At 37.3% G+C, this 26,694-nt stretch overlaps 1 protein-coding gene across 5 annotated transcripts in view; it reads right to left on the bottom strand.

Moving 5' to 3' along the window:
- Positions 1 to 2,409: 2,409 nt before the first annotated feature.
- The window catches only part of nek7 (NIMA-related kinase 7), a 249,284-nt gene continuing 224,999 nt past the window's right edge, over positions 2,410 to 26,694 (bottom strand). For all 5 annotated transcript variants that reach the window (XM_048539495.2, XM_048539497.2, XM_059647795.1 and 2 more), the window contains 2 exons: positions 12,921 to 13,034; positions 2,410 to 6,715 (listed from right to left, as the gene is read on the bottom strand). In XM_048539495.2, coding sequence (XP_048395452.1) covers positions 6,605 to 6,715; positions 12,921 to 13,034 — 225 coding nt within the window. In that variant the 3' untranslated portion in view covers positions 2,410 to 6,604. The remainder of the gene's footprint in view (positions 6,716 to 12,920; positions 13,035 to 26,694) is intronic.

Genomic DNA, 26,694 nt, shown 5'->3' with positions numbered 1-26,694 from the left:
ATATTTTAAAAAAGGTATTTTGGGTAAATATATTTCAACCTCTTATAAGGAAATGGCTTCCCCACATTTGGATTTCTATGGGTAATACAGAGCACCATGCTTATGACATCAATGTTTTGAGGTAATACCAGAAAGGGGGGTCATCATGATTCTGAAAATTAAAAGCTTTACGTTAAAAACAACAAATTCTAAGATTTAAATATAACAATTTTCTTTTATATTGAACCTTGAGTATGGAAGTGTGTTCAATGAAAGTGAATGCTAAGCCAAATAAGAAGTATAACAAGCATTTTCAAAAGGATTTGGGAATTTTTTTTAATGTTTTTCAAGTTAGAGGGAGTTACTAATAAAGGGAGATAGATGGCTTTGAAGCATTTTAAATTCAAAGTTGAGATTTTGTTTTGTGGAAGGTGCTGAGGCACGAAAAGCCACTGTAGATCCACATGGATAGGGGCAGTGGGTGATCAAGAATTCATGTTGGATGTGATATAGGGAGAATTTTGAATGAACTAATATTTTTACAGTTTGAAGGGTGGAAGGCTGGCCCCTACTGTATTAAAAAGGTCAAATCTAAAGGTGATGAAGGCATGCTTGCTTTGAATGAGGTACTTGTTGGATGGAGGCACGGGGGGAGGGGGAAGATGTTGAAAATTGAATGACTTTCTCATCTTGTTAGGAGTTGCATACCTTAGTTGCATTGAGAGGACTCTTCCCTTACCTGGTTGTCAGGGGCAAATGAACCAAATAAGTTTGTGGCTCCGACTTCCACTGGGTAGCACAAAGTCAGGTTCAGCCAAGAGGTGGAGAAAATTTGCACAGTAATGAAACTCTGCTACTATGATCCTTTACATTCCAGATTTCTAGGATGTGCTGCCTGCTTCAGGAATTGTGCTCCCCAATATGTTGATGCGAAGCATACCAGCATAATGCAGCAGGTCATAACAGCTACATCATATGTTCATTACTGAGGTTATCCACAAGTCTGCTGTCAGAATTTAGTGTTCTATGCAAAACAGTGATAAAAATGGCTTGCAAAGTTTCTGTTGATGACAGAACGTCTTTGGAAAACTTAATAGTGGAAAAAAAACAACTAACACCCATTGTTTTTTTTTAAACTGTGTTAAAATTGCAAAGCTAAATGTTACAGATATGTGCCATCTGTTGTGAGTAAATTGTGTTTTGGAAAATGCACCTGATTTAGTTGTGCTGAATTTATTTCAACGCAAATAAATACTTAATCTGACTAAGTAGTGCCAAAATATGAAATTTATCAATTGGTAAGGCACAGGAGGAAACCATTCGGCCAACTGTGTCTGCACTGGCCTTCTGTCACAGCAATTAACCTCGTGTTATTCCCAACTTCTCCCCATAGTCTTGGACATGCTATCTTTTAAGATTACAATCCAATTCCCTCTTGAATGCTACAATTGAACCTGCATCTGGCTCTCTGTCAGAGTCGATTCCAGATCTTAACCACTTAATGTGTGGAAATGAAATTCTTATGTGACAACATTTTTGTTCGAACTTCTGATTTTCTATTCTTCTGCCAATGGGACCATTTTTTCTCCATCCACTCTGTCCAGATCCCTCTCAATATTACATGCCTCTATCAAAGATCATGATTTATAATTAAATATAACTAACTGGTCACATGTGCAAAGGTTTAAATTCTAATTTTAAATATTATGCGACAAAGTGAAAATGGTATTTTATGATGTGAATGCATGGTTCACATATGTTCAGTCAAAAGCCAATTCTATTTTCTAAAAAAATCTCAATTTGACTGTCATTTCTCTGGTGGACCTGTGGAAGTGTATCTAAACTATGTAACCACAAGGTGGCATTAAGACAGCAGAACTATTATAAGGGAGATACTTCTGGCAGAGAAAACTAATCGGATTTAACAAAGCAGAATCACAATTCATCTTCCATATATTCAGAAGATAAACTGCTGAAGCACCAAATGACTTTAGTAAAACATGAATTTTCAAATTTCACAAATAAATCCATTTAACAAATCAGTGCACAAGAAAAACACCTTGAAAATAATTCATCAAAAACAATCATTCCTATGCCAATGTTAGCCTGTACATCAAGGCATTAACTAAGCCATTGTCTAGAAAAATAATCTCTCCTTTCTGACAGCAAAGGCCATTGAAGTTTAAGTTCACGATCTGTATTAACAGATTCAGAAATTCAATGAGATTGTATAAGAATACAGAAAAACGTGCATATACACAGAAATGTGTACATACAATTATAAATATACATATTAGATATATTAGTATTGTGTCTCAGTTGACAGTGGCTGTCCAACCAAATGCAAAGAAGTATAACTTATATATACAGTACACTGAAAGGAGGAACTGTTTGCATGTTGACAGGTGACTCTTCAACACATAGACACTGTCTCCTCAATAAGCTTTATTATCCATGTACTCACTGTCAAATTGCTTTTCTGCATACAGAGCTCATTATTTTAATCAGCACTCCCGAAGTATATGGGATCAAACAGCTTTAAACAGCATCAAAAAAATTAAATGATTTTCAACTCTGAAAGTGCCTACTTTGTACTTGCACATTCTTTGAAATTAAAACAAAGGTTTTGCTGAAGTTGAAATTGTACACTTTGAGAAATCTGAAAATGCAAATTAAGTACATTCTACATCAGAACATACCATATACCACATTTAAATTTAATTTCATTAGAGCTTTTGCAGATTTTCATCATTAGAAAGGATTTTGAAAAGAAAACTCAATCAAATTTATAGATCACCACCTAATGTATAGTGACTTATAAGAAATGGATTCTGCTCCCCATAGACACAAATAAAGAGGCCAACACAGAACATGTCAGAAGTGGAGGATAGAAATCTATTCATGTTTTAGATGTAGATTATCAAAATCAAATGTTACAATTTCAAACTTAGATTCACATAATTAATTGTAGTACAAATCTATAAGTCAGCCTTTTAGATTTCATCAAATTCCTTTATAAACATTTGACATATTACGGAGATGGTTTCTTCATAAATTTGAAAAAATCAGGAACTAATTCAAACAGTCATATTGGTAACAGAATAGCTGCATTTTTAAAAGAAATATCATCTAGGTTAACAACAGCAGCATTCACATCAAATAATATATGGTGACAATAAAAACACATGAACTTTAAAGAATTGAAATTAAAAAAACTATTCAAGTCCTTATGAAATGACAATCAGCAATTCCATAGAACAAGAAATTATCTATTAGAAATTCAAGAAATAAGTACAATACTACTCAAAGTATCCTTTGTTATGCTGGTAGGCATGTCATCAATTCTAGCTAATTAATTTACTTAAATTGTTATTGATCAGATAAATAAATCAGAAGCTGACTTTGCAAACATTACTTCTAATTGATGTATTAAGCCAGATTTCAGAATACGATATCAATGCTCATTTGTAAGATAAAGCTTTAAACAAAAGGTGAATAACATTAAGATGAACAGAAATATCACCAGATTTTTATGTCAGTAAATCTACAAAAATGTGCATGCGCACGTCTGAGGGAGAGGAAATGGAACAGAAATCTACCACATTTTTGTTCAATTATATCAAAGGATATGTCAGAAATACAAAATAGGTACAGACTTTTAAAAAATACACACTATCTGTAAATTTAATATTAGCAAGTAGCATTTGTTATATTTGGCGTTGAATAAAGATAAATTAAAACAAAAGCAAATTCATCTTTAGATACATCCTATAGATTGGCAAAAAAAAGTGGCTTTGTTCTCAGAACTCATTACACAAACCATTTCCTAACATATGTATTTTCCCTTGTTAATTTTTGAAGAATGCCTAATGAAGAACATTTTGCGAAGCTGTGCAGTGGAACCTTTCCTACATATTCTTTATCAATCTGCATTTGATTCCAGTTATATAGAAATCTTTTCAACACTTCTGCAAAATACATGGGCACATTTTGTCAGACTTATTTTTTCTCCAAAAGAACTCCTTTGTAATAGATGCACAAGGATTGAAAAAGACTAAAAAAACAATTTAATACTTGGTTATATTCACAACACAATCCTGGCTGATAAAATATGATATACTTATTTTAAAAACAGTTTTATTTGACTTAAAAGAGACAATCTGAAGTGAAAATTATAATGCTAACAACAGTAATTCAGAAGAAAGTCGGTAAAGCACACAACACTTTAAAAAGAAATTTCAAGATACAGAAATTCTGTGACCAAGTATGCACCCATTGAATTAATGTCACAAATACTGAGAGACCATCGGGCAAATTTAACACATTTCCTTTTTTAAAAACTGATACAGTAAAATATTATATTGTTGATCAGTGCGATATCACTTCATCCTACTCATACAGCATCTTTTTGGCTGACATCTTACAATACTTATATGGGAATAGGGAACAAAATCCAAATCTGTTTTTGCTTAAAATATGTAATATCCATCACTGAGGCCTGGAAAGAGGATGATGCTTTAGCTATAATTTCACATAATATTTCTCTTTAAACAAAGTGAAAAAATGACAAGGAATTAAAATGTGCAGCTTCTAGATACATTGTCTACATAAAATATACATTTTACTTGAAGTTTCAGTTTCTTACAGGGTCATGTATAAACAAAGGTATTTTATGTGCCTATAAAGGCATACTTTAAGACCCAGATCTAAAATTCCACAATAAATTCTGTGTTGGACCAAACACTAAGTTAACTTACACTTGTACTTCCCTACCACTCAACAGATTTTTAATATAGCAAATACTCAATTTTAGAGAGAATAAAGGCAATTTAAATGATTGACTACAGTAAATTGCCCACTCCACTTATACATTTTTATGGATATATCAATTGTAAAAAATCTGTATTATAAAGAAATTTATTCATAAACAAGGAACAATTTTCCTTGCCCTATCATCTCAAATCTTCCTCTGCTTTGTCTTTTTAAGTATGTGAGGCAAAATGTGTTGTGAATATGGTTCCACATGTGCTGGCAACTTTCCAAGATTTTAATCAAGTAGCCATTCTTCACATGAGCCTGGAAAACATTTTCAGCTGGGGTATTGCAATTCTAGATCTGGAATAAAGACCTCAACTAACTCTTCCTCCTAGTTCAAACTCACTAAGCCCAGTAGCAACACACCTCCAACAGTCAGGCTTTTGAGATTGGGTGATTCAGCACATGCCCTTGAATCTGGGACATTAAGAGTCCACGTAATTTAGTGTCATACCTTAGTATCTCAATGTAGGTAATAGCTTTCTAGCTGCTGACAGTCACTCTAACTGTTGACTGTCTCATACTGTCAGAATAAGATCTTGAATTTGAGTCACCCCACTGAGCAATTTTTAAAACGTATTGATTAAATGCCCACACTATCAATAAAGTACATTTATTAGTTATCCAACACAATAGAAATAATCCAAATTCTGTGTGACAGTAGTCGACGTTTATCAAAATGGAAGCGTTTACAATGCTCACATGTTTTAAACATCTCTACAGCAAACTGCTATGAACATTTTTTCTTAATAAACTGAGAATGTCAAGGGCAAAAGGCTAGCACTGTATACTGGAACATCACAACACTGTAACAGGCAAATTCCAATACCTTCTTCTCCATTAAGTTAAAAATTTCAGCTTTACTACCTTGGGAGAAACAAAAGTCAGAGTAAATGTCATTCCCAAGTCACTCTGGTGAATCTATTGGGAAGATAGCACAGAATTGTATTGGTGTAGAGTATTATCCATAATTTCTGTCAAATTGGGGGTGGGAGGAGAGGTGGGAAATAAACACGGAAGTACAAAATTGCTGCTAATTAGACAAAATAACCAAGCATTATTCTGTTTTTTCTGTAAAGCTTTGAATTCACAAGATAGATATGGTTAAATAACAATCATTTGTAATGATAACATCAATGGGCAAATAGAATTACAGTATTAAACTGCAGGTTTTCTTTTATAAAACAATAATAAAGGCACCTTTTACAATAAATGTCTTTGAACATTTAATTGTATTTTGGTTAGCATTGTTGTGACTTACAAGGAACATTCAAGCGATTTAGAACTTGGTCCATACAAACCAAATGTTGATTTGCATAACATGCCAAAACTTGGTGTGAATTGATACAATGTCACCAAGTAGCTATGCATGGGGTCAACAGAAAATATCACAAAGCTACTAGATGTAATAAATGCTATAAATAAGAGCATGAGTTATGTAACAAGGCACAGTAATGTCTGGTCCAATAGGCCTACAGGAAACACATTTTTATATGATTGTAAAAAAACTGCAGGCAAGCCAATTTTATTTTTAAAATATCAAGTGTAAGGACAGAAATGGAAACAGTATATGAATTAAAACACAGAAGGCCACTGAGAGGATGTAATTATTAAAACAAATGCAGTTCAGCATCTAGAACCATGTCATTAAGAACTCATTTCTTTTGGGTATGTATAACTTTCATTCCAATGATGCCACTGAATTCTTTACAACTATCCTTAGACACAAAAACAGAGTAATGAATACAGAAACACTGAATTTTTATGTTCATATCTTCTGGATTTTCTTTTTCCTGATGCATGATTCACTTTAGCTTCCTGAAGAAAGTGCGTGCATGCGCTTAGCTACCTCATACACATAGGCAATATCTGGTCTCTTCTCTGGATCTGGATTAATGCAGATATTTACTAACTGTCGAAGCTGGAAAATAAAACAGTTTGTTAAGAAAAAGGGGAAGAATCATCAGGAACAAAGAAATCATGAGATGGTTTAGCACTGTACTACATATTGGTGGGCACGGTTTCATTTCCTGAGTTGAAAAGAAACAATTCACAAGGTCATGCCATAAGGAGCAAGTGTGTCACTTCAAGAATAAAATGCAATTCCCAATCATCCACTACCCAACTAAGTTAATGTTAATTGTGATCACGCCCTGTTTTAGTGTAGTATTGGCAACGAATATTGGAGGTTTTGCCACTATACTACTGGTCCCTTGGTTTTTAATGTGTAATACATTTGCAGTTTAAAAACTGCCAAAAAATAACGTTTATGGTGGACAATAGAACCATAGTAAAGTTACAGCATAGCAAGAGGCCATTCAGCCTACTGTGTCTATGCTAGCTGAGTAACGGTAAACTAGCTCGGAAACGGTAAACAAACAGGCCATTTGTAAATAGCAAGCTAGATGAATCTTGTTTTCTTTCCCCTATTGAGCAATGTTTTGCTGTTTAATTAGATATCTACAGTTCAAATAATTGAGCTCCAATGCAGTTGGAGATTATACAACATTTGACTATGTGATGATCATGATGCTGTTTGTGGTATATAGTAATGCTTGAGAACCAAAAGTGGGAGGCGTGATTGGTAAATTTGCAGACAATACAATAATTAGCCAGGTAGTTGATAGAAAGGAGGATGGCTGTCAACTGTAGGGTAATGTCAATTGTTTGGTTAAATGGACCTCCTCCTACACTGTACCAATTTTCGGATGCTGTGAAATGGCAAATGGAATTCAATCTGAAAAAGTGTGAGATTAAGAATTTGGGGAAGGCAAACAAAGCAAGGGAATACAAAACAAACAGGAGGGTACTGAAGAAGTAGATAAATTAGAGTCCTTGGTGTCCTTAAAGGTGGCAGGACAGGTAAATAAGGTGGTAAAAAAGACATATGGGATGCTTCCTTTCATTGGATGAGATGAGACATTAATTCAAGCACAAAAGCAGGAATGTAATACTGGGGCTATTTAAATACTGGTTAGGTTGCAGCTGGACACAGTTCTTGCCAGCACATTCCAGGAAAGACAGTTGCCCCAGAGAAAGTACACAGGTGATTTACAAAAATGATGTTGCGGCTTGAAAGTTATCAGGAAAGATCTGATAGGAAAACATACCTTGCCTTAGAACGAAGGAGGTTGAGGGGTAATTTCATTGAGGCATATGAAATCATGAGGGATATGCATAGAGTGGACACGGAAGATCTGATTACCCCAACAGAGAGGTCAATAACTAAGGAGCAAGATTTAAGGTAGAACAAAAAACTGTGGATGCTGGCAATTTGAAACAAAGGCTGGAGAAATTTAAGCAGGTATAACAGCATCCGTGGTGAGAAAGCACAGTAAATATTTGGAGTTCAATGACCCTTCTTCAGAATTGAGAATAGCTAGAAAGAGGTGGTATTCATGCTCATGACGTGGGGTGGGGGAATACAAAGGAGACAGCAGATAGTTACTGCAGCCCGTGGATGGATTAGGTGGAGAGAGGAAAAAGGATAAGCAGACAAAAGGACAATTGATAGTAAGCAAGGGAACAAGAGAAGCAGAACAGGTGGTAATGGGGACTACGCGCAGTTAAAAATGGGTTGGCTGTGCTGGGCAGGATCTGAAGTCAGGATGCCTGAGACAGAAATGTTGGCATGTGGTGTGTTGAAGTTGCAGGCAGCTGGAAGCCTAGGGTCATTTTTATGAACAGAACATAGGCGTTGGGCAAAGCAGTGTGCCAATCTGTATTGTCTCCCCAATGTACAGTAGACTAAACTGAATGAAGTGTAGGATTTAAGGTGACTGGTATAAATATTGGAGTAGACGTCAGGAAAATCTTTTTCACCCACGGGTGGTCAGTATTTGGAATTGACTGAAATTGAGTTTAATGGTTGAACCAGAAACTTTCAACTCATTTAAAAGGAATCTGAAGTGCCTTAACCCGCAAGGCCACAGACTAACTGCTGAAGGTGGGATCTAAATGGGTAGCGAGCTTACTCAGCTAGCATAGACACAGTAGGCTGAATGGCCTCTTGCTACGCTGTAACTTTACTATGGTTCTATTGTCCACCATAAACATTTTTTTTGGCAGTTTTTAAACTGCAAATGTATTACACATTAAAAACCAAGGGGCCAGTAGTATAGCGGCAAAACCTCCAGTATTCGTTGTCAATACTACACTAAAACCGACAGCAGCTTGTAGTCTTACATGTGCTGTTAAGTGCTGTAATGTGAAGCTTCCATCATTCACTCTATGCTTCCCCATGGTGCATTGGTCAAGTCTCCCAGATGGCAATGAAGGAGAATCACCAAAATGATGAAAATTTTCCATTTATGCTATTCGTCTCACTGGAAAACCTCTTTCAAGGTATACCTTGTTAAACACAACATTGCTGGCTTTTTAAGGAGTGTACTAAGTAGTATATACTGCTAAATTGTCTCACTATCCTGAAACACCCAGCTTTTACTCGTATTATATCATCAATTTCAATATTTTCATAAAACTATTCACATTTTAAAAATGAAGTTTTTTAAAAAATTTGATACTTCAGTCTCTAATTTAACCACAAGTCTGCATCCCAATGCCTTAATTTTGCTTCCTAAATTTGCTAAAATTAGAAGTGAAAAATGAAGTGCATTGCACTTCCTGGTTTGATGTTAGACTAGCTCATTTTGTCTGTTACTAACTCTGCTTGATGACATCACTGTGGTTGGATGCGTGGAGATTCCCTTGGCTTGGTGCCATTTTCAGCTGACAACAGGAAAAGGGAAAAATCTACACCAGAATTTGTGGGGAGTTTTCTTTAAGATCAGTAATGATCACTATCATTTCACCAGTGACTATTGAATCCAGACCATTAGTTACTGGCAAGATAAAAAGATCAAATCCATGAGAGATCACACATGATCACAAGTCTGTATTCAATGTACACAATTCATTGGTGGACGGTGAGTTTGTGCGGCTCTTTGAACTTATTTTGTGCAATTGTATAATACTTGTAGATACTGAACAAACTTATTCTTCTTTCATTTATACGGCCATACACAGAGGATTCTGGATCCCCACTGTAATTTACTGTCGTATCCAGCACATCAGAAAAATACGAGCTGGAAATTAACACAAGTCAGTTTTTAAAAATAATTCATGACTAATTTGTCACATTATACTTAGATAAAAATCACGATTTTTAAGTAAATTAAATGCTAGTTAAAGCCTCAAGTTCTAGCAGTCACCAGTGCCTTGCATCAGATCAATGTATTAACTATACTTCACGGCCATATAGCTCCTTGAAAACTGCACATTTTGTAAAGAATTCTTGACCGCAAGGAATGATGACTGACCATAACATTTTAAGTGCTGTTACATTTGGATATCTCTTCACTTTATCGTGTTTTTTATGTCACATTGATTGCATTGGAACAATTTGCGAAGGGTCATTGTATCTTTATACTCCTCTTTTTCTACTGTCATCCTCAGGAATTTTCTGAACTTCTTTCCACAAGTATTACACATAAAAATGAATGTTTACAAAAGCCAGAAAGATAGTTATATTTTTTGCCATCTTTAGAATCACACAGCAAATAAAAGCTTGATCAAAATGGTTCCTATAATCCATGTCATTGACAATTGCTTGAATTGCAAGGTCAGAAGTAAGAAATAAAATGCTGAAATAAATTATTAAATTTAATATTTTCTACAAACTAAAACATCTGGGTGGAATTCATCATCTGGAGGAAATAATAGAGACAGCGTTTAAATTCTTCAAAGGGGTAAATACCTGTTTGCACTATCCAAGATTAAGTTTTACTTCTCATTAAGGCAGAGCTATTGTCTGTCACTGGTATAAATAGTTTCATGCTGCGTGGCTATGCTGATTATTGAATGCCTCCCTGTGAAATATGGTTTATGTTTCTACATGTGAGTTGTAGTCAAAGTCAACTGGAAATAAAAAACACATTTTACCAGAAGGCATGCTGTATTGTATTTATAATTGCTCTTTTCCCAATTTTAAAAATTGCACTGTGCACTTCTGGTAGAAATAAGTAAGGGTCAAATAAACCATTAGGTGATGTCATTAATGTTCAAATATAATTTTTATTTCCACTTTCTAAAGTGTTGAAAGAAAATAGCACCCAAAAAAAGTCAGCGACTTAATTATTCTAAGCAGATTCAGATGGCTCACAGAAATGCACTCAACATTTAGATTAGATTCAAAAGGCTCAGTCTGCATGTATAATTGACAATGCCAAAAAAATTACTTTAGGGGTATTTCATAATCACTTGCATGTAGGCCTTTAGTAACATTTCACAGCAGATTCAGTCATTAAATACAGGGCAGAGAAGGAACTTTGATCAAATGCAAAATGTTATGAATATTATGCATAAAAAAACTAATATGTTGCACATTTATTGATCAATTAGGTAGTTTGAGAATTATCATTGTCAAAAATACACTATCACCATTTCTTTGCCAACATTAAATGTGATACAATGAAAAGGTACTGTACAAAAAGCATTTGTATTTTAAGGATTTGTATATTTTAGTAAATACTCTTCATAAAACAACTAGTGAACATGAATGGCAGACATATACACAGTTATTTCCTGTTCAGAGTCCAAATAAAATGAATTTATCTCCGAAGTCTTCAGTAAAAGAAAATGCCAGGAATGCTCACAAAAACAAAGTCACTCTACAACCATACACATTCATATTGTGTCAGACTGGAAGGCAAGATATTCTCTTGTTTTGTGCTAATTATCTTGCCACATTGGCATTGCTGAAGATGAGGAGGAATGGATTGGATTCAGCCTTTGCCAGCTCTGGGACCTTCCATCTGGGTCGGTCCCTGATAATTACCCCTTGGCTGCAAATACACAACCCCCACTTCACACTTAGCCGCAATAAGAGGCTGAGCAGAGTAGCCCTGCAGGCAGGCCGACTTCAACCAACCACTAGTGGCATCATCATTAAATCCTGCCGAAGGTCGTCATAGCAACCGCCTGCTGAGGCTCCTCTACCACGTTCAACATCTCCTAATCAGCTACCATGTGAAATGCAAATTCAGACAGTCTGAAAATTAGTCAAGAAGAATGGGGATGAAGAAGCAGATACGTGAAATATTCATGTGCATCACAGCAACAGCAGACAGTCTGAATGACACAATAAAGAACAACCTATGACATTTTTGTCATCTTTTCACATTATTGTTTACACCTAAATGTACCATCTAGACCCATAGATTCTAACTCAGCTAAATTGAAACAGTCTATGTACATTGCTGGAAACATCATTAATCAAGAATTAGATGGGATATGTATGAACAATTAGAAAACAAAATAAAAGCTAATAAGGTGTTATCATCAAATAACATGCTTTTAATTAAAAGGGAATATTAAAAAGACAAACTGAAATTTTGCAGCAAGGATTTCCCTTTCCTCACTTCCAAATATGGTTCTAAACTGATGTGTTATCTGGATCTGTAAAAGGTACACTATAAACTCAATTCATGAGTAGTCATTTAACAATAACTGAATATTAAATCTTTTGTTTTACAAAGTCTAGATTTATTGGCATACTGAATAAGATTTAAAGATGAGAAAAAAGGAACAGTATATTTCGCAACAAAAGAATATTATTTTGCATTACTGTTTGCACGTGTATTTTTCTTTCTCATAATTGCCTGAAGCAAAGACTGAGCCAATTCCATTACTCTTGAACTGAATATTACCATGGCATTCTTCATTTTTTCCAGCCTCAGAATCTTTCCCAGATGGCTGGGTTGAGATCAGAAACTCACCAGATGGGGATATACCCATATTTTCACCAGAGTGAAGTATGTCAAAGTTGGTTCAGAAGGCTGCCTGACATGAAGCAAACTCAAGGCAAATATTACACAAAAAGGAATAAAAAAATTGCCAAGAATGAATATTTTAAATCAATAACTTAAACAGCACAAAATACCATGGTGAACAAACTCATGCTGATTAAGTTAATTGTGTATAAAATCATGCAGGCTGACTGAACCAAAAGCATAAGGTTTCCTGCAGTGGATGGAGTACTCCAGAATTATTTTCTTTGATTCAGCCTCATTATTGAGCTTTTGTTAAATTGATGGATTATCAATAATCTAAAACAAAACTGGACATACCTCTTCAGAATAATGGTCGGAAGGAAGAGGAGGATAATCACATTGTTCAATCTTTTTACAGAGAGAATACAGATTCATCTTATCACCATAGAATGGACTTTGGAGTGCAGCCATCTGATTGAAAATGAGAGAGACATCACAGACAGATTAGTACTGAAATAAAGTGAAGTACATCAGCAGATATAATGGGAACTGCAGATGCTGGAGAATTCCAAGATAATAAAATGTGAGGCTGGATGAACACAGCAGGCCAAGCAGCATCTCAGGAGCACAAAAGCTGACGTTTCGGGCCTAGACCCTTCATCAGAGAGGGGGATGGAGAGAGGGAAATGGAATAAATAGGGAGAGAGGGGGAGGCGGACCGAAGATGGAGAGTAAAGAAGATAGGTGGAGAGAGTATAGGTGGGGAGGTAGGGAGGGGATAGGTCAGTCCAGGGAAGATGGACAGGTCCACTGTACCCGGTGTGGCTTCCTCTACATTGGGGAAACCAAGCAGAGGCTTGGGAACTGCTTTGCAGAACACCTCCGCTCAGTTCGCAACAAACAACTGCACCTCCCAGTCACAAACCATTTCCACTCCCCCTCCCATTCTTTAGATGACATGTCCATCATGGGCCTCTTGCAGTGCCACAATGATGCCACCCGAAGGTTGCAGGAACAGCAACTCATATTCCGCCTGGGAACCCTGCAGCCTAATGGTATCAATGTGGACTTCACCAGTTTCAAAATCTCCCCTTCCCCTACTGCATCCCTAAACCAGCCCAGTTCGTCCCCTCCCCCCACTGCACCACACAACCAGCCCAGCTCTTCCCCCCCCACCCACTGCATCCCAAAACCAATCCAACCTGTCTCTGCCTCCCTAACCGGTTCTTCCTCTCACCCATCCCTTCCTCCCACCCCAAGCCGCACCCCCATCTACCTACTAACCTCATCCCACCTCCTTGACCTGTCCGTCTTCCCTGGACTGACCTATCCCCTCCCTACCTCCCCACCTATACTCTCCTCTCCACCTATCTTCTTTACTCTCCATCTTCGGTCCACCTCCCCCTCTCTCCCTATTTATTCCAGTTCCCTCTCCCCATCCCCCTCTCTGATGAAGGGTCTAAGCCCGAAACGTCAGCTTTTGTGCTCCTGAGATGCTGCTTGGCCTGCTGTGTTCATCCAGCCTCACATTTTATTATCTTGCAGTACATCAGCATGTTGTTTACAAACGGGACCAATGTTTCAGCACAGTTTGCACAAAGAAACTTTAAATCTTAAATTAGATTCCTACATTTAGTGATCACAGTTCTCCCAAATAATCCTGATAGATTGACTAGAATATATTCTACTAAAGCAAAGATGGGTTGAGCTCAGATGTAATAAAATCTTTCAAACATTTTAGTACCAATATTTGCTTTCAAATAATTTTCACCATTTGTGGTGACCACTGACCTATACCAAAAATGTAGGGATTAACTGAAACAGTTTGCTATTCATTTACATAATATAAGTTTAGTAAAATGTTCCATTTTGGACAGTTCAACGTCACTTTCTTTGACCCTTTAATATGTACACAATAATCGTATCAGTCATTACAGAGCTAAAGCAATCAAAGTGTAACTTTATTGCACTATAGGCTTCCTGTGTCACTAAATGGGTGCAAAAGATGTTTGTCAACTTTCAGTACAAAGCTATGGATTACTTTTGTATATAGTTATGTAAGAGAGAGGAGTTAGTTGGCTGAACCACATTCTACAATGAAAATAATGTTCTCTTGATATTCAAAGATTATGTAAAGGCAGTCCAGATCGGCAAGATGAAAAGCAGAATATCATGAAAGCTGAAATGCTGAAATAAAAATAAACTGCTAGAAATACATGCCCCTCTACCTCTTCTCTCCACACTGAGGCCCCAAGCACTCCTTCCAGCGGAAGCAATTTATGCGTACTTTACTCAATTTAGCATTCGCTGCTCATAATGTAGGCTAGATATTTTTAATCAACCTGTTCAGCTGTACTATGACACACCTCTGAAGCAGGTGGGACCCAGTTCTTCTGACTCAGAGACATATAACTGTGTCACAACAGCCCTCACCACAATGTGATCTACACCCAGTTCTCATTACCCACTAATTAGCTATTGGAGGTCAGTCCCAGACTCCATCTCATTCCTCCCATGCTCTCATCTGATCTGCCGCATTAAACCGATTGTGGACTTTTTCATGGCATATAGAAGCGGCATCCTTTTTTTTTGTTATACACAAGAAGTCTGTGCCCCTATCCTCTTGGGGGAAGTCAAACGCAGATTTGTATGGCTGTTTCATCGAACACTTCTGATCAGTCCACAACCATGACCCCAGGTTTCCAGCGGCCTGCCATTTTAAATATGCCACTTTGGTCTCATACCTGAGGAACAGGAACTCATACTTTGCTTTGGCACCTTATAGCCTTCCAGAATTAAACACAGGACTCAATAATTTTATCCCATAAAATCTGTCCAGCAATTTATTTCCTTTCTTTTCATATTTCTACGTTTCTCTTATTTTTACTCTCAGGCAAGAGCATATCTGATGCTGTAGATGGATCTCTTGTTTCTTTTCCTGCTCCTTTCACCATTCTCTTTGGTCTTGAAAGGTTACCCTCTTCTGTGATTCACCGTCTCCTGTCTTTCAGCCTAATACACATCTTCCTTTGTCCTTTTGCCACTCAATCCTGCTGAAATCCCAATAACATTTCCCAATTCTGATGAAAAGATATTGACCAATGTCAACTATTTCTATCTCCACAGAAACTACTATATTTCTACCATTTCTGTTTTTTAAATTTCGGAGTGGTAATACCATGATATTAAGTCAGAGATAATTTGACATATTGAATCCATTCACAGTTTTATTGTGTTCTCAACAAATGCAACAATATGCAATGGCAAGTCCACAATCAGTCCCAAACAGCAGAATGTGTACATATTCAGGGTTTTCCATTGGTCATTTGTCTGATCACAGCAATTTAAAATATACTATGCAACATGGAGTCATCTTTTTTCCTATTCATTTATGGGATGTGGGCATTGCCGGCTGGGCCAGCATTTCTTGCCCATCCCTAGTTGCCCTTGAGAAGGTGGTGATGAGCTGCCTCCTTCAACCACTGCAGTCCTCCTGATGTGGGTTGACCCACAATGCTATTCTGGAGGGAATTCCAGGATTTTGACCCAGCAGCAGTGAAAGAATGGCAATATATTTCCAAGTCAGGATAGTGAGTGGCTTGGAGAGGAATTTGGAGGTGGCGATGTTCCCATATATCTGCTGCCCTTGCCCTTCTAGATGGAAGTGGTCCTGGGTTTGGAAGGTGCTGAGAACCTTTGGAGAACTTCTGTAGTGCATCTTGTAGATTGTACACACTACTGATACCGAGCAGCTGTGGTGGAGGAAGTGAATGCTTGTGGACGTAGTGCCAATCAAGCGGGCTGCTTTGTCCTGGATGATGTCAAACTTCTTGAGCACTGTTGGCGGGGGGTGGTGTTACTGTGCAGGAGGAGGCAATTTTGCCAGTCTTGTCTGCACTTGCTTGACAATTCAAGTAACCACTCCGGCTTCACATCCATGTTTATTCCATAAGCAGTTATATTTCTTACAGTTAGTAACGTATTATGTCTTATGTAAAGTCTCCTAACTTTCCATAGTCTACTTCAAACTTATGAAATGCACTGAGGGCTGGGTAGCCCAAAGCTTACATTGCATCTGCAAGGTCCCAGCTACCACTGGTATTTGTATGTACGTGTGTCAAATACATAAACATGTTCTTCATAACCTTGTGTTTTACAAATATCAGTGTCTAGTCGCAAAGTGCAACCAGCTCCCAAGATCCCTGCTGACAGTTCTCTGAGCTTTGAAAGCTTTGCCAGGATTTATTCTTTCCTCTTTATTTTAATCCAAATCACATTGGGGAAAGGAACTACAAACGTCTATCGAAATTGTAATCAAATTAGAGCAGAAAAGAGGCGAAAAATGTGAAATGGCCACCTAATGAAAAGTAGGCAACAATACTCGTATTTACAGCTTTGTGAAAAGCTGCAAGGACAAAAGGCCAGATTTGACAGAAAAATACATTTGGAACTACAAATATCTGATTTCAATGGAGAGTCATTTGTGCATCATACCAAAATTCCCAATTTTCTTTGAAAAATTTAAAGACATAAAGTTTCAAAACGATTTTCAGACTTTCTAACATGTTCAAAAGAAACTACTGGGCAGTAATATATGACCATTGCACTTTTCCTAACAAGAAGTCCCACAGCTTAAAGTACAAGGAACAAGCCATTTCTTTGTTAGAAGCGTCTGATTTTTATTTAATTCATTCATACGATGTGCATGTTGCTGGCTCGGCCAGCATTTATTGTCCACCTTAACTGCCCTTGAGATGAGCTATCATCTGGAATTGATGCAGATCATGTAGTTTGTACACCTACAAACTGTTCCAAGATGTTGAGTCAGCAACGACAAAGTAGTGGCAATACAGCTCCACATCAGGATGGTGTAGTACTTGCCAATTATGCTGCTCCCGCACATCTTCTGCCCTTGGCCTTTTGAGGTGGTAGAGATTATGGGTTTGGAAAGTGCTGTTGACAGAATTTAGCTGAGTTGCTACAGTGGACCGCGTAGATGGTATTCATAGCTATCACTTGGCCTTAGAATTATTGAATTTTGAAGGTGGTACATGTGGTAACAGTCAAACAGACTTTGACCTGGATAATGTTAGTTTCTTGAGTGTAGTTGGAGCTACACTTGTCCAGGCAAGTGAAGATTATTCCATCACACTGCTGATTTGTTGCTTCTGGTGGTTGACGGGCTTAGAGGTGTCAAGGGTGAATTACATGCTGCCGAATTTCCAGATTATTTACTCTTGTAGCCATAGTATTTATTTGGCTACTCCAGTTCAGTTTCTAGTCGACGGCAACCGCCCGGCATGCTGATAGTGAAGGATTCAGTGATGTTAATGCCAATAAGTATCATGGGGTAATAAATGGATTTTGTCTTGGAGATGGTTATTGCTAACACATCTCAACAGATATAGTAAACCACACCAATGATTTTGCTGAATGCTACTGCTTTGGGGCTATTCACACATTCTCAATGAATTGTGCTTGAAATTCTCACATTATGTACTATAATCTACAAAAATTGCTGCACCACAGATTTACACCTCCTATTAAATGAGTCATAATTTCAGGATTTTTAACTAATAAATCTTACACGAAACCATTTTATAATTTAGAAAGCTTGAAAATAAGTTCCAGGATTTTGGTTAACATGCCAATTTCTGGAGTGGTTGGATTTAGCAGTCATTATTGAGCGTCAGTATTGTTCCAGATGGATAAGCCTAGAACTACCTTAAAAGTGGCATATGCAGAATACATCAGTTAGCTTTGTTTTCATGAGTTTGAGATCCCTGTCATATCATGAGAAAAACTCAACTTTTCTATAAAAGCACTGCGTATTTCGTGATATGACTGAAAGGTACTGCAGAGCATAACAAACAGGCTGATAAGACAGGTATTTACAAACCTACACTTTATGCAAAAGATGAATCTGCTTAGGGTGAATTGTTGTGAAATTAGTTCCTTCAAAACATTCACGGACAGTAAATTTAACAACTGGCTACTTGTCAAATTTCTGAGACAGGAAACATAATGAGCAAGTGTTATACAGTGCTGAGTTCATTAACGAAAGATAATCAAATAAAGCTGATCCTTTTAGGTTACAACAAAGTTTTAAGCATGAACAAGACAAGTTTTCTCCCATGTCTCGATGCAATGCAATGTGTAGTGTGTCATAGTTACTTAGTCATATTGATTTGGAGAATAATTTGTAGTGAGTTTTCATGCCAAATAATACTATCCAAGTTTGGTGAGACTGATGGTCACTATTAATTCACAAACTCAGTACAAACAAGTGCATGAAAATCCAAAAGATCTTGTCTACGCTGCATGGCTTTGCCATTAATTTCAAAAAAAAAACTTACCAATCGTCTCACAATTAAATTTCACTGAAGCTGTAGTATTGCATGATACAAGCTAACTTTGCCACAGTAAGTTCATCTTGTCAGCAAAGAGTCAAAGCGTCTTTTTAGTAATGTATTACAAACAGTTAATTTTCAGGGTTAGGGTTGATTGGCTACAAGTGTAATGTCTTGCTCCTTCAGTGCCTAGTTGTTTGAAATTTGGAAAAGCAAAAATTTCAATTCAATGACTTTACATTCACTTCGTCTCTTTAGTTAAACTCTTTACCAACTCAGCTTTTCTTTTCTGATCCAATTCTCTTGTTGCACCTGATTGATACTGAATTCACCGAATATAATTTACATCTCCTCCTCAGTTAGGATAATTTCATAATCCTTCAATCTTATTGGTTAATGAGATATACAGTAATTCGGAGGTCTCAGATTCCTTTTCCTTTGCTAAAACATCAGCTCACACTTACAGCAATTTGCATATGAAATATATAAATACCTGAACTGGGACAGTGAAGTCTATTTAACAACAGGTATCATCAAATGTGAACCACAGCAAACGATGGTCTAATGTTACAAATACCAAGCATTAGAGTGTTCTAAATTATGTCACCTGAACTGCCTCTCTTTGTGCTATCATCCTTAAAGCTTCCTTAGCTGTAATTCATATTCACGGTACTACTGAAGACCTCATTATAATTTTTTCATTCCACAACACAAAGCAGAGATTAAAAAAAGACAAACAGCTTGCCAGAGGTACAACAGGTGGTCAAGGTACAAGATGAAATACTACTTTTTCTCCTGTAGTGGCTTTTGGCGATAAGTGTGATTCTCATGTATAAACTGTCCAAGAAAGACAGACTTATGATGGGAATTAGGAATACAAAGTAGTTTTGAATACAAAATAAAAGACTGACGACATTGAACAAAACAGATGCAACAAAAACTAGAATTAATGCCCTCCAACAAAGACCCTTTGAAGTACTGACAACATGGCATCAATTGCACCTGAGCCTGGAGATTGCGACTCCAAGCGCTAATTCAGAAAGTGAGTGCATAATCTTCGTTCGTGCAGAACTGAGAAGGGTGCTGCACAGTCACAGATAACATCTTTCAAAGGCGGTGTTAAACTCAGTTTATAGCTGTTCTTCAACGCGTACAAAAAACATACTGCAACACGATTCAAAAAGCCTGATTATCTGCCAACATGTATTTCACAACCAACATCACAAAAAGCTCAATGAGATACTTATCCCATTACAGCTTGTGGAGCCTTGCCATGCATCTCTACATTTCTAAGGGTAACTATCCATTTCTGAAAAATAACTAATCAACTATAAAATGTTCTGAAATGTCCTGAAATTGTGAAAGGGGCTACAGTAATGAAATTTGCTTCTATGTGATCACATCCATCCAATACTTCTGCAATGATACATAGCACAAAAAATAAATGTAATGATTTTTTCTAATTTCATCCAAGTAGCTGTAGACAGACTTAAATGATGGAACACTATCACATGTCTCAGAAATGTCATAAAATGCTGAATTACTCCGAAATATGGTGACTATTATGCTATCAAATGTGTTGACCAAGTTGTGCACAGCAAGATCCCACATTGCAACAACCAGTCAGCTACCATTCGTGTGTGTCTGGTGCTGTTGGCCAGAACACTGAGGATATGTTTTTTTTTGCAATTCTGTGTGAGAATCTTTAACGTCTTCCTGAATCACAGGGCTCCAGTCTAAAATCTTACCTCAAGAATGATACTCTGTCAACACCAGGTACTTTCAATACTACACAGGAGTGTCAGTATCAATTATCTGAATTTCTAAACTAGTTAGGAATTAGTGGTTAGCAGAGTGAATGGTGATCCAGTCAGCTTTATTTATGGGAATAGTTTTTCACTGGGAGAATTAAGAATCCTGGATTGTTTAGAAATTTACATGTTGAGTACTTATAACATCATTATGTCGTTTCAGAATTGTGAATAAAAGCTTCAGGTATTTAACTTCTATTTCTTCCAGTTGTTAAAATTCCCTCCCATGATTCTTGAACTATTTCATGAAGGACACTTGAGTCTTCAAAGTTTGACGAAGCAATTATTTGCAACAACTGAATTGATCAAAAATAAATTTTAAGTGGACTATCATCTGCTACGGTAATCACATAGAATTGAAACAGCAAGACACTGGATTTTCTGCGCATAGACATCTATTAATTTACAAGTATATTAAAATTTGTACTCAACAATAGAGAAGTAAAGTACCTTTTTTGGATTTTGAATGGGTAGGTTAGGGGCATGGAGGAAGAGAGATTGTGATACACAACCCTTTCTTTAGGGAATTTAAAAATAGAAGCCACATCTAGAGAAATGAGAATAGGAATTTGTGAGATATAATTCCACCAACTACGGTAAACTGAATTAGAATGGTTCTTAAAACTGTACAATACGAATGGCAACATTGTTAAGGCAGCATTTATAAATCAGAACAGCTTAATACAGAATCTAAATACTATTTGGCCAGTCAACTGAAATCTAACCTGTTCAATGGCATCTGATTTAATACAACTACACACTCAGCTATCCACAATTTATAGAATGGTGTTTCTGGCTTTTCGGTTTCTATTAGCGCAGTTAGTGCAGCATTTACAACCCAGTTTAATGCTGCTTCCTTTCAATTAACAGGGCAGCCCTGCTGACAGTCATGAATGTTTAAGAATGGTTTAATTGAAGAATATTAAATCACTGAAACGCACATATGTATGCAAGTAGAATATTATGTATTATTTTGCTCTAACAGGCAAGTTGCAAAGCTGCAGAATGTTTGCGTAGGACCCGAATACAAAACTGCTGGCACTGTTCAGCAAGAAAAATATGTTCATGCTGCAATCACATGTTTATTTATGTCTAAGAATGAAACACTTCTGTCAAATGGCGACCTGAATAGTGCACTACTACCAGTTTCAACTTCAGTATTTGGAACATTCAATTTTATTCGAATATTTTGAAGACAACAGGAAAGTGTTTCAAAAACAGGCAGATTATTATTTAAAAACAGATATACTTGACAAAATAAACAAGGCAATTAGCAATGTTCAATATCGATCCTGTTGGATGGATTGTGTGGAATATTACATGCGCATATCTCCAAACAGTAGATTTTAGAATCCTCCATGCTCTTCACTGATGGTGGCTCTGTCCTTGGGATTCAGTACTAGTATCTTTTAAATCCCTTAACATAGACAGCATCAGTGCTACAATGAGCAGAGTGGTGCCCTAAAGTCAGTCACCCTTTTCTGCATGTGCTAATAAGTTTGATTTTCAAAGGACAATGTGTACATTCCCTAGACACATAGACCTTCTGTGAAACACACAGACCATCCTATGCTACTCAGTGCACTTAAGCAGGAACAGGACAAGCTGAAAATGGCTCTCATCTGTCGGCTGCTCTTTGAAATGTATCCTTAACTGTTTCATTCCCAGAACTGGCATTTACATGACTGAGGTTCTAGATCAACATAGAGTATCCATCATTAAATTATTGTCTTAACATTGTTCTAATACCACTAATACTTTTAGGTGTGCCTTCTGGAAATAGTTGAAATGTAAGTAATATTACTTCACTATATGCAAGTTCATAAAACATTTCAGAGTATTACTGCCAGGAAGCAAATTCACTGAAGAGTTAAACTGGGCATATTTTCATGCATCTTCTGCTTTGACAGATGAAAAATGTCAACTGTCCTGTTTTTATTTTCTAGCTTTTGCACTATTCATCTGGTTCATTAGTGCATATCGCTGCTGCCCCTGACAGCTGCTTGCCCTCTCTTCCCAGCAACTGAATTTTTCAGGCTAATTTGATTCTCCTCACTGAGACGATCACTGAAATGATTGACTTGCTCCCTGACCTCAAGGGTCCGACTTTCCTTATTAGTATTCCTGGTGTGTTCAAGGTAAGGGAGTGCAGTGTCTGTCTTCAGGGCTGGTGGCTGCACTCTCTCTTTTACTGTAAGCCACCAACCTACAACCTTCTAAGGAGGCAACTGCTGCTCTGTACAATGAAGGAAACATGTAAAACCTCATCTTCAGATGTCAAGGTCCGTGTAGATGAGTAACTGATTTATACTATCAATTTATGCAAATAATTTGTGACAGTGAACAACAAGGCATTAATTAATGGCAGGAATTCATCCTATTGCATCATGTTCCCAGTCTAGACATTTATGCAATTTTTACACCGAACAGACTTCAGCTTGAAAAATTGGTACTACTCATTCAAGCACAAAGTAAACAATCTTGTTTCAAAAATTATTGACATAAACAATCCATTGATAAAACAGAAAATATTTCCCGAATTGCAAAATATTCCCATTCTAAGCGGCGTTGTACTTAGGAAATGCTTTTCAAAAGACCAACAATGGCCCAATCAGTGCAAAATGAACAAAACAATTTCCATTTTGCATCCCCCTTTCACCAGTCCTGAACCATTACTTTTAGTAGCATGCGGACAAAAACACTGACTCCACAGTGATTACAACCAACATAGACATGTAAGTATTTCATATCATATTACGAAGAATACCTCCAAAGTTGACTAGACATACCTTACATATTAGCCTAGATTGTGCTGTCAGCAGCAACACGACGACACTTGCAGCTGACCTCGTAGATTGCTTTCCACAATGATCTAGCAATCTCTACCATGTAGATTTCACCTTTCCCAATAGTAATTTGAATCTGGTTCTAATCAAGGGGATCTCCAGCTGTTCAGTTACAGTGATGTCATCAAGCAGGGCAAGCTGCACTGACTACACTTCGCTCTTTATATGTTTTATGAGTGCCAAATAAAGCTGGCATATGCACATTATATGGCACTTTAAAATTTTAAGAAAACTATGGCAATAATGTAATGAATAAAATTGACACAATGGGGAAAACGTGATCTTCTGGGTCAGAGCTGTTCAGCAACCTGATGCAAAGTTAAAACTCTCATAAACCTTATTTACAAGGCATTTTTTTTGTTCCTCTGTAGGTTTTAACAGTAACATTACAGAGTAAAAGGGGAAGTTCTATTCCATTGTGTTATTTAAATATTGCCATCTGCAGGGACTTCAACAATGCACAGGAGGAGCAAGGAATCACTGGCAACATATTTAATTTCCAGGTTGAATTACTCATGTCTGAACTCCAGAAATTACTGTTCATTTTGGAGGGTATTGAGAACACTAACAGCATAATGCAGGCAAAAGGGGTCTTGTTCACTGATGGGAGATCTAACAAGGGCAAGATCTGACATATTCAGTGCCATTCAGACATTTAAAGTGGCTAGCAGCAGGACATCCATGGGATCCAGGAACCGGGGTAAAAACTGGCCCCAACCTTGAGAGCCATAGGCACATAGATCTTTATCACAGGAAACACCACAGGGAGAGGGACATAGCTGCCAACAATGCACCCAGAGGTGCAAGCTCAACAACAGGTCCCAGGCTACAGGCATGAGAGTGGGATGATGATCGTGGAGTAGATATTAACAGGAAGTAGGGTTCATAGGCTAGCCATAACTTTTGTCTCACTTTTTCTGCTGCCTGGTCCCTCAGTGAGGACCCCTATTTAGGAGCCCACAAGCAAACATGACTTCCCTGACTGTGGCCAGTGGAATACACATGAATTCAGGCGCCTGCTTTTAAGCTAAGGTGTTCAATTGACAGCTAGGCAAGAAGGCTGCAAATGGGTCTTTTCAACTCAGACTTAACTGTGTCAGGGCTGGATCTCCACCTATCTGTCCTATCCAGCTAAATGCCTGACTCTGCCACCAAACTTGCTGCGAGTTCTTTCAATTCTATTCTCATCACTGCAAAACCTGAGCCATTATTTTGCATTACATTTAAAATATGTTCAAAGCAGAATATTCTGGTCCAACTACTTGAAGTTTTGACATTTCAGCATGTTTTAAAACTGAACTCTTCTGGGCAGGTACATATTTTTCAATTTCCAATTCATGGCTGTTCACATTCAGCAGGTTACGCGCAATATATCGGAACACAAATGTGAGTTGTGTTTAGCTAACTCTGGATAAAACTGGACTATCAACACTGGGCTATCATGATCTGGTTGCGTGCATACCATCCACTATTAGTACCGGTGTCTGAACAATAGCTGTTTCAGGATGACTGCTCAATTAATCAGTTGAGATTTATTTTTCAAATCTGATCATGATGAAGGGAATTTAAACATGTATCTTTTCATTTAAGATACAGCTGCCAATCCAACACATTTTGAAACAAACCACTGGACATCTGTATTGGAATCAAGTGGTTTAGCACCTTCCTCATGTACCTTTTAAAGATATTTCTACTGAAACTGGTATGCCAGATTTAGACTGGCATGCTCTCTGGTTGTGAATACTGCACACATACAGACACCATGATGGCCAGAAACATGAGATTGAACCAGACATACATGGTCTATACCTCAGTCTGCTCCCACTTTCTCTTAAGTAATACTATTCACTAACTTGCCATGAATTTGCAGAGGCAATTTCTTTTCATTGCCTCTTGTCTTTGTTTTGTAGGAGCACAACAACCAAACTCTGAAAGCTACACCAAGTCTGTACACTATTTACTCTATTTTAAAAATAAATAAATGCTGCACTGGAGGAGCCTTGCTTAGAGCAAACATGGCATGCAGGTTGCTCTTGTCACCCTCTCAGATCTAAATAACTGAGCTGGGACAACATGCCTAGATCTCATTGAACATCACAGTATGAAAACTGATTTTTAAAAAAATCGCAGTTTCTTTAAAATCACTTTGTAAACAACATTATATTACAAAACGTCATATTTGTAAAGTTTTGGGACTGTGTCCTTAATCAGGATGAGGTGAAGCAGATCATATGAACTCTTTTGAAATCTGCCTGACAACAGTCCTGGGTTATGCGATTGCTAAAATTTACAGAGAAGCCCAGCTTGTTTTAGAGAAAAAATAATATTAAATCTGGAGACAATGGCTGCAGCACCATGCTTACAACAAATGGACTGCCTGACTCTCAAGTTCCAGAAAGGTGTTTGGAATGGCAGGTTGTAAACAGTTAAGCTTTAACCCTGTCAATTTACTTCTAAGTGTGTGTTGGGGTAGCAAGAATGGTGAATAACAATTTATACCTGATTCTATACCAATATAATTCACATTTTCATGAGGATATGGTGAGGGGAGATATTCCTGAGATTCACAGATGCAGGAAGTCCGCCACTATCTGCAGGAGAACAAGCAGCTGGAGGCCTAATGTCTCTATGACTCACCATACTGAAATGCAGTTGGGAACTCACTCCAACTGAAGTGACCAAATTAGAGAGCATTTGAAACAAGGATGAGGGTGTCCATCTAGCATGCTCTGGACAGACTATCCGGGAAAAGTCTTAACTATGAATGTCAGTTCTGCAGTTAAATGTTATCATGCTGGAAAAGGAAATAACACAAAGTAAATCCTCTGGACATAAGAATTATGTTAGATTGAGTCAGGATTTAGGGAGAATTAGACATCGACTTTAGGGGAAGTGTAGAGCACAAACTGTGAATTATTTTTCTCTGAAAAACAGAGTATTTATTCTGTAGTTTAGATCAAAGATGCTGTGTCTATAAGACCACAGATACAGGAGCAGAATTAGGCCATTCACCCTATCAAGTCTGCTCCATCGTTTGATCATGGCTGATACATTTCTCAACTCCATTCCCATCTTCTGCCTGTAATCCTTGATCCTTTGACTTATCTCCCTCTGTCTTAATACA

The sequence above is a fragment of the Stegostoma tigrinum genome, chromosome 8, assembly GCF_030684315.1.
Source record: "Stegostoma tigrinum isolate sSteTig4 chromosome 8, sSteTig4.hap1, whole genome shotgun sequence".
NCBI classification, from domain to species: Eukaryota; Metazoa; Chordata; class Chondrichthyes; order Orectolobiformes; family Stegostomatidae; genus Stegostoma; species Stegostoma tigrinum.
The sequence above is the reverse complement of the archived record's forward strand: the minus strand, read 5'-3'. Positions and strand labels throughout refer to the sequence as shown.